Below are 9,724 nucleotides of genomic sequence, written 5' to 3' on the forward strand. Positions count from 1 at the left end.
TTATATATTCTGTTTCTCCAATTTATTCAATTATTTTTCCCCTTTAATATTCAGGTATCTTTTGTTAAAATTTTTTGGTGATGTAAAGATATTTTGTGGAGAAGATTAACTGATAATAATTTCATAGGTAAAGAATGTTTAATCTAAATGAAGACATACTAGAACTGGGGTTCAGAGAAGACCTTTTTTATGCAAAAAGGCGGTTCAAGGATTGTAACTGATTTAGACTCACTTTATCTTAACCTCTTATTTTTACTAGAACAAAAGATAGACCTAATAGTTTTAAATAAGGTTTTAAATTTAGTTTTTTAGCCACCATTAACAACCAGGTATTCTTGTTCAAGCAAGAAGCAGTTCAAAAATCTTGTATTGTACTTTGCTTTTAATGATAAAGAAAGTACTCCAGTGACATCTTGTGGCTACTTCAATGTTAAACCCAAATGACTTTCTCCTTGCCTAGATCACTGTTTCCCAAGCTTCTAAAAAACCTTTCCCCATAAAATACATAAATTTTTGCCCATTAAATGCCATGTTGTTATAAAATGCAAGGTCATTTTATGTGGAATCACATTTTTCACTCATTCTGCATTGTCACAAAAGAACAAAAGTAAAGATAGTGAAACTAACCTCACATTGAACTGACAATGCCCCAACTGATCTTGAAACAGTCACTTTCTAACCACACATTTCTGGTCACCCTTATACCTCCCCACCCCTAGATTAGAACTTTAGTCATGGGGCCGGGTAGGGAGCCAAATATGTTATCTCCAAATCTTTTGCTTGGGCTGAGGAGCTTACTAAAATTACTAAAATACAGAGATTCTGGTACCCCTCTGAGATTCGGGGTAAGACATGGGTCACTGATTCCTAGAAGATAGATCATCTATGAGTTACTCAGTATTTGTAGGGTGAATAAATTTTCTGTGACTCTTCATTAATCATAATTTTATCAAACATACTCTTTCCTTTTTCAGTAAACAATGATTTTTTAAATCATCCTAATTATTTAAATTTTCTAAAATAAAAAGTACTTATTCTCAAATTAAGCCAACAGTTTCCATTTGTATCTCCTTAATTCTACCCTGTTCTATATTTTTAGACTCTTTAAGGTACATGTCTCCTCTGCTCATACAACGTGGCCTCTATTCTGGGGTCTTTAGTGGCATTCAGTCCTGTTACCCTTCTCATTTCTTTCAAGGCAGAATATGCCCAGAAGGAAATTCAGTTCTTCTCTTACCTGATGAACCTTTTTTTTTTTTTTAACAGTTTACATGGTTTAGCTAATAATATTGAATTTTTAAACTGAATTTCTCATAAACTGGGGATGATGTCATATGTGTGTCTTTTGTTTCCCTTTCCTTTGTATTTTTTCCTGTCCCTTTTATGTATGTTACCAGGCTTTATGTCACAATCTTGTATTCGTGGTAAGTCTTCCTAATAGTAAGCCTACATTTCCAGGATTAAACCTGCATTTGCTAGGTTAGTATCATTCAGCATAGATTTCTTCTACAGAGCTTACCTCACTTCATCCCCATATACCCTTGGAATGGCATAAAATGAATGAATTATTTGAAAAGTAACCTGCAAAGCTTTTAATTATATCATCTACCCTGGAAAGGCTTTAATAACACTATAGCTCTTGCGACAATCATGTCATTATGCTCAAAAGTTTTAAGGAAGAAGTTTGGTTTTAAGTTTTTATGTGTATTCAACTGGAATAATAAGAAAATTGTAGGTATTATAAAAGAATGTGTCTAAGACAAATAAAGGAGCTAAAGATTTTCTTGTTTTTAGACTAGAAGAAATGGAAGAAAAATATCTAATGAGAGAATCAAAACCAGAAGATATACAGATGATTACAGAATTAAAAGCCATGCTTACAGAAAGAGACCAGGTCATAAAGAAACTAATTGTAAGTTGTTTTTTTTTTTTTTGGGTGATCCTGTAGTAATTAATAGACTGTTGATTGGGGAAATATTTTTAAGTAATGGTAACCAAAAATTGAAAGTATAAAATAAAATATGTACATTGTGACTGAAAGTTTGTTAAGATGTTATGAATGAGGATAAGAAATACCAAGTAAGTAAGATAAGGGCATTGTGCCTTTTATCAGTATTTTTAGAATATATCAAATGTTTAATAATATGTCATTGCCAATATACAGTGAACATACTGTTGAAGTGTATATTGTACATGTAGAATTAGAATTGGATAGGAAAGAACCTTCAACACATGTATGCATTAGCCCACATTGTACCACTTCCAGGTTAGTCATGTTAATTTCCTAAAGTGTGTTCCACCAAACCATGACTCCAGGAGACACTCCATGGAAGAAAGGTTCCATGGTGTAGCCTGAGAAAATCTACAGGCTTTTTCTTGGACATTCTCAGTCCACATCAAGGCGTTAGGGGTTCTGAGAAGTCCATCGGGGAGGAAAATACAGACAACAATACATACACTACTTTCATTCAAGCCATCATTCCTCAACAATAAAAAATGCACAAATCTTTTAAAATTCCTAAAACATTTCAGAGTCTTCTAAAATTACATGTTCTGATCAATAATTAAAATATTGCTTTTTACTGCCACTAACAAATGAGAAATCTTTCAGAGTAAAACTAGAACAGAATACTAATCACTGTATTTACTCATTGATCTCTCTAACTGAAAACTTTGGACATTAACATGCAAAGAGAGCCATTTTTTCTTAACATATCTCATTTAGCATTTAGGAAAGTTAGTCTGTTGTCTAAGGCTAGAAGTTCCTGCCAAAAGTAACTGATAGTGGAGAGGGGTTTGTAGATGAACCCAGGAGTGGGCACTGGAATGACAGAGCACCAACCCACTAACTGCTTCAACCCACTACCACCCAATTCTCCAAGCACTGTGAGCAGGAGCACAGGACTCCGATTGTTCTGATAGCAGTAGATTCATGGAAAATTACCTTACATTCCTCACATGAAATTAGCAAATGTATTAAGTGTATTTTATCTATGGTCTATAGAAATAGCTATTGATTTTCTAGTTCTTACTGAGCAGGTGTTACAGATGTAATTGTATTTTTTCCCTCTCAACAGAATAGATACTAGACTTCAAAAAGTAAAGTAACTTTTCAAAGCAACACAGCTAGTGGGTGACAGGACCAGGAATCTAGCCAGGGGTTGTTCCACTACCTTTCCTGTCTATGCTGATTCTGTGGACTGTGAGGCACATGGGCTGAGATTAATGATACAAATGAAGGGAATGAAGAAAATAGTTCTATTAGAGCATAATCCTACATTTCACATACTGTTCAGTTTACTTATGTTTATTTCTGACAGTCTGGGTATTCAGTTAGCACATGTTGTTGGTGAAGTCAAAAGCAAAGGGTTTGTTTCTATATGGGCCATTCACTTTCTCTCTGTTGTGTGGTTACCACTGCTGTAATACATTGATGTCTTAGGGGATTAGACAAGATCAAATATATTTTCTGTACTCAAGAATATTGCTATATCCTATATTATCTTCATACATGGAAACAACTCAACCATGCACACAGCTCCATGAATGCAAGTTAACCCTGCTCATACTGCACAGTCAGCCCTTTAGAGCAGAGATGGAACCAAATAAAACATTTAGGTCCAGTCTTAGAGGAAAAAGGTATTAAAGGGTAGAGAAGAGCCCGATAGCATAGGGTTAGAAAGGTGTTGAAAATTCACCCACCAGCAGTCTTTAACACACTGGCAATCAGGTCTAGAAATCTCTGAGCAAGGGATATAAATCTTTGTTCAGGTTTTATATTAAATTTTGAATGAAATGGCATGTATATAATTAAGCTTTTCAATATTCAACAGAAAATGTTTAAGAGATGTTTATAATTCTTTTGCATAGGAGGATAATAAATTTTATCAGCTGGAATTAGTCAATCGAGAAACTAACTTCAACAAAGTATTTAATTCAAATCCTACTGTTGGTGTTATTAATCCATTGGCTAAGGTATGTTCTGTAAACACTGTAAAATAGGAATATAGTTTAAAACTTGATTAAATTTTAATAAAATATTTAGAGAAGCATAGGCTAAAGCTTCTAAAAATGTTTTATTAAATTTAATAATATAGGATTAAAAATCTATGAAATCTGTATGTATTCATTTTCAGAATGAGATTAATATTTATCTGTTGATAATTCTTACACAAAATATTTATATTATAAAACCTAGTGTTACTATATTGTTTTTCATATTTGTCACTTCTAAATCTCTTTAAGATAATTCGTCATTTCCTTAATGTTCACTATCCTCTCTGGGGTCTTGAGAGACACTCCAGCCCTGTATACCCAGCAGCTGTCCTTAACCTAAGGTGTGCCATCTTAACGGACCTTGTGTTGGACATGTATTTTGTTGCCTACCAATTGCCAGAGAAGGTCTTTACCTTTTTCAGTCTTATGACCTTTTCTTAACAATTAAAATTGAATGTGACCTATTCTGGCACTTTGGTACTCTTAGGACAGATGGAAGAGCCTTGTAGACAAATGAAATGGACATGGCTGAGTCTTACACATCTTTGTACCTCAGCTTTCTATGGCTCCTATCAGAGTGCTTTGGATATAGTGGGTATTCAATAAATATTTGTTCAGTTGCAAGATTTCATTATGTTTTCTATAAGCCAGCAAAATTATTCCAGTGAATAAAGCAAGTAAAAAGAATAAGTAATTATGGGGTTTACATATATTTGGGCAGAAATCAGTAGTAGCAATAAAAATGCTAGTGCTAAAGCTATATTTTAAATTCATATTTTATTAATTTGCACATCATGCCTAATTTCTATTAGGCCCTTAGAAATTTTTGCTTTCAAAGGTCATGAAACTTCTCTGTTAAGAACGTGGAATCTGTCCTTCTTTCACAAGTTAAAGTACTCCAAACTTTAAACTTAAATGTTTTATAAAATAGCATGACTAAAGCAGGAAGGCCATAGCCACATCTTCAGAGCCTAAAATACTGCCTGGCACATAAGAGGCTCTCAATAAATAATTGGTGAATGAGTGAAATAGTTTTAGTTTTAAAGTTCATAATTTAGAGTGAAATAGCTTTTAATTATAAACCAAGATTATAAGGGTTGTTGAAAGAAAATATACTAGAAATATTTTCCCTTTATTTATTATTCATTTTCTTGAATTACATTTTTAGCTACAAAACCATGACTGTAGAACTTTACCAATGATACCTTTGATTTCTTAAATAAAAACTTTAAGTGCATTTAATTATGCCCTCTGTGACTAGAACAAGAAAATTCAAAAGATACATCTCTGTAAGAGCTTTTTCGAATACTTTTGACTCCTATCAGTGATTTCAGTTTTTACAAATAATTCTTAATACGTTATTCTTCCTTTTTTTTTCAGTTATGCTAAAATGGGCTCCTTGTGAGGGACTCCGTGATTCACAGAATATGACATAGAGGACAATGCCTAGATAGTGAGATCATTACTTTATACGTAAAGAAAAGGGCCATCTTGTCTATTAATGATATTTTTTTTCCAATCCCTGGAGTCATTTTGCAAAAGAAAAAAAAAAACAACAACATAAATAGTTCATAAATTTAGTTAGCATACATTTAATTAGTAAAATACTGGAATATTCAAAATATTTTACATGTTAATTTTTATTCTGCATAGCAAGATTGATGCTCATTGATTCTAGAGGTGTGAATAAAATAGAGTTCATGATTTGCAAGCTGATAGGTTTTGGTAACTGCAATTGTAGTCCTTGTTCATCTGTTAATTTTAGAGAACAATTAAAAAAATAAGTAACTGATTTGTTTTATAACCTTTAAATTTTTTAAAAAGATGGTGAGCCAGTTAATGATACTTCCAATTGATTGGGAAATGAGACTTAATTATGCAGATTTAATTTTCTCTCTTCAGAATGATGGTGCTGTGAATTTAAAATGAATTTATTGCTCTAAGTCAGCCGTAGGTCTTAAGTAGAATTGTGAGATTTGTTTCAAACTACATTGCCAAGCATTTTCTCATTCCTTTTTTTCTCCAGGCAAGGACTGCCTCCCTTTGACAGATTGCTAAAGTCCATGGCCCTCTCTTAAAATTGTGTTTAACTTTACACCTTCCCCTAATTTTAACCTAAATCCATTTAAGCTCGGGCTATCCGCAAGACTGCACTTTCCCTTCTTTTCCCCTTTTCCTCCCAGTATTCTTTACCCTTTGACATTCTTTCCACCCCCCAGCCCCCCACCCCACCCCCACTTTCCCATGAACCATTCTTAAATGTTTCTTCCTCCTCCTTTCTGTCCTAGCGGCCTGTCTGTGAGGATTCCATATAGATAAAGAACACCTCCAAGGATCCCCAGACCACATTTTGGGTAACACTGGTTCATTTTAACATCTCAATTTAACATAAAGCTTCCAGAAATTTTCCCATGCCAAATTTATATCTTCTACTATTCCTATTTTCTCATTTGCCCTTATGTAGAGACTATTCTCACATGTATTATTTTTAATGCAGCAAAAGAAGAAGAATGATAAATCACCAACAAACAGGTTTGTGAGTGTTCCCAATCTAAGTGCTCTGGAATCTGGTGGAGTGGGCAACGGACATCCTAACCGCCTGGACCCCATTCCTAATTCTCCAGTCCACGATATTGAGTTCAGCAGCAGCAAACCACTTCCACAGCCAGTGCCACCCAAAGAGCCCAAGACATTTTTGAGGTGAGCCCCGTCTCACCGGTGATTGTTTTTTTCTTTTCTTTTTTAACTTGAGAAATTTGCCTTCTTACATTATAGAAATCTACTACTTTAAGAACAGCCTATGAAAAGAAATATTACTGTGAAATAGTTACAAAATATATTTATCACCTCTCTAGAGAATTCCTTTTTGACTCTTAAAAAGATTTTTCTAATTTTTTGTTAGTTTTCTAAATACTGAAAGGGGTGCTAATGTAATTCATATGCTTAGAATTTTAATATAGATTGTTGCTTCATTTTTATTATTGTCACCAATTATTCATTAATCATCCATCCGTATTACAGAACTTTATTTTTTTTTATTAAGTGGCTTTTGTTTCTGTTTCTTATGCTATGTGTTCACTTTTTTACCTTTCTTGTTTACCAGGCTTATTGCCAAAATAAGAACTATGTAAGCTCTGGGAACTTAATGATATACATAAGCAAAAAATAAATTTAGAAAAAATAATTTTTATAATTGACATTCTAATTTTAAGTTATTTCAGAGTTGTTGATTAAATGTACTAACAAATAAAATTTGAATGAGGTCAAGTTGTTTATCCATTAACTAAAATCAAAAAGCAGTATCATTTTGTGTTTACTTTACTATTACTGATTTTGTGCTGCTTTGAATTTATTTACTTTTATTTTTACTAAATCTCAGCAGTGTCACTAGTAAGTCTTACAGATAGACTATCTTTTCTAGGTTAAATGATTAATGACATAGTTAATGACTATTTTGAATTTAAAAAAAATGGCAAGAATGAAAAATAGTCAAATATACCTTTGAATATGTCTCCTGCTAAATATTTTGTGTTGCTTATTTCCCTTGTGCATGGGTACGTTCAGGTATCAGTAAGATGCATGTGCATGAGCTCAAGGAACATGACTACTGGAGTTTCCATTACACATTGTTGCGTGCCTTGTAATTTCCCCCAGAGACGGTAGGGATTCTTTTATTTTCTCAACTAGCCCAAAGACTCTTTAATTAGATTTAATATAAGTATAAACTATATAACTTTGAAGATGGAGGGGAAATTGACTTTTTAATGCACCCCTTTTCCCCTAGAGTATTTGCTTATGGAATTATAAAAGTTTAATATATAGATATAGTAAAAATACTATAGCATGGTTTGGTTACTTAATTTAGTTATATTTAAAGACACATCTGTAAGAATTAAATGCTTATTTCAGGTTCTGAAATTTTAATTAACTAAAAGAGAAAAGGTGCTGTGAGGAATGTTTGGAGTACTTTATCTTGTTCTCTCTTATTTCCCACCATTCCTCCTGAATTTTTTTTATTTAAAGAAGGTGACATTATTTTCCTCAACTTTTTGATTTTTGTCTTTTTTAACTGTCGTGATGTGGCTCCTCCCTAACTGACTTCATCTGAGCTGCTGATGCACTCTCATGGAGTGGAGAACCAAATCTAGTGCACACACAGGGAGTACCAACCCTTTCACACATCTTCTAATGTAGTGAACAGCTTGTGGTCATCTGCACTGATGTTTTATGTGCCTTTCCCTTCACTTTGCAAATAAAGCTTAATGCTGGGTTACATGTCTCTCTTTTTATGAATTCAGTCCTCCTCAGAGTGAAGCTTCCCCAGTGGCTTCTCCAGATCCCCAGCGCCAGGAGTGGTTTGCCCGGTACTTCACATTCTGAAAGAATTGTGTTGGCACAGCTCTGTGTGGACTGTTACTAAGAGCATGACCTTACAGATTATTATGTGAACAGGCTTTCTTATGTCAAACACTGTGAATGAGAAAGTATTTGTCTCTCCAATTTGAAAATGCACTGTATTTCCTGTGATATTTATTGGAATCACTCTATAAGGTACTATATTATGTGTGTAATTATAATAGTTATTTTTATTTGAGATGGAAGAATCTTTAACCTTTGTAATTACTGCATAATAAATTTTGTTAGAACAAACAATAGTGCTTTTCATTTTTTTAGTAAGTTTAATTTTTAAATACTTTTTAATTCCAGGTAAGACTTGCCAAAAAGTTCTATTGCATAATACTCATAAAATACCCAATTATTTGACTTCAAATAATCATAACAAAATCAAGATAAGGAAATACATTATCTTACTTTGTTCCATTACTATGTATGTATAGCTATAACTAAACTGTGTTCTCTAAAGTTATGAGGCTAGGATGAAAACATTTGTGGACTTTCAGGTATGCTAAACACTGCTGACTTATATACAGTATTTCAAGTATTCTTATAGTTGAGGATCTAGAACTTTTAGTACAGCTAGTATCTAAATTAATATTATGATTTATGGCCAAAAGTTATTGGGTAATGAGACAGTCTATTCTATCTTAATTTGTCTTAAAAGCCAATTTGTTAGTTTTCTTAATAGGCAATATAGTTTCGGCATATGAACATAGACTCAATTAACTACTATCACGTTAAGGAGACTTTTTATTCCTTTAAATTTTCAGCCCATTTTGGCAGGGTGCTATATTGTTATCTGTGTCCTGAAAGAGTGCATCCATTTCTAAGAGAGCCACATTTAGTTGACTTGGTAATGTAGATTTTAGAAAAATCTGGGCGAACAAGATAAATGCAAATATATGATCTATGAATGATTATAATAATGTTAAATACCAACTTTTTAAATGATTATTATGTGTCAGGCACTGTGCTCGGGGCAGTAGAAAGTATTTTGTAGAAACTTTTTTTTGGGCGGATAACTTAAGGAATATGCTACCACTGTGCATACTCATGTGATGGTTTATTCCATGAGTATGCACAGTAGTAGCATATTCCTTAAGTTATCCTGAAAAAAAAAGTTTCTACAAAATACTTGTTCTGAATTTTCTTTCTTAAACTAAGATTGAATTTTCCAAGAAAAATGGTTAATGCCTATTTCAGAAAATAAATACTGTTATAAGCACATTTTCTTGCCCCTAGTTCATACATATCTCATAATCTGGACATTTATTTACCAAGGTTTTGAGGACTAGAACTCATGCATGTAACTGGGCTAGATATGGGCATA

General features: G+C 33.1%; 1 protein-coding gene across 7 annotated transcripts in view; it reads left to right on the plus strand.

Moving 5' to 3' along the window:
• Positions 1-8,646, plus strand: part of FAM184A (family with sequence similarity 184 member A) — a 103,569-nt gene extending 94,923 nt beyond the window's left edge. For 3 of the 7 annotated variants that reach the window (XM_023529831.1, XM_011358771.2, XM_011358775.2), the window contains 4 exons: positions 1,795-1,912; positions 3,871-3,975; positions 6,494-6,696; positions 8,295-8,646. In XM_023529831.1, coding sequence (XP_023385599.1) covers positions 1,795-1,912; positions 3,871-3,975; positions 6,494-6,696; positions 8,295-8,376 — 508 coding nt within the window. In that variant the 3' untranslated portion in view covers positions 8,377-8,646. Of the gene's footprint in view, positions 1-1,794; positions 1,913-3,870; positions 3,976-6,493; positions 6,697-7,560 lie in introns of all 7 variants that reach the window. The other 4 variants (XM_011358774.2, XM_011358776.2, XR_895807.2 and 1 more) reach the window with 3 other exon arrangements.
• Positions 8,647-9,724: the final 1,078 nt, after the last annotated feature.

The sequence above is a fragment of the Pteropus vampyrus genome, unplaced genomic scaffold (assembly GCF_000151845.1).
Source record: "Pteropus vampyrus isolate Shadow unplaced genomic scaffold, Pvam_2.0 Scaffold43, whole genome shotgun sequence".
NCBI classification, from domain to species: domain Eukaryota; kingdom Metazoa; phylum Chordata; class Mammalia; order Chiroptera; family Pteropodidae; genus Pteropus; species Pteropus vampyrus.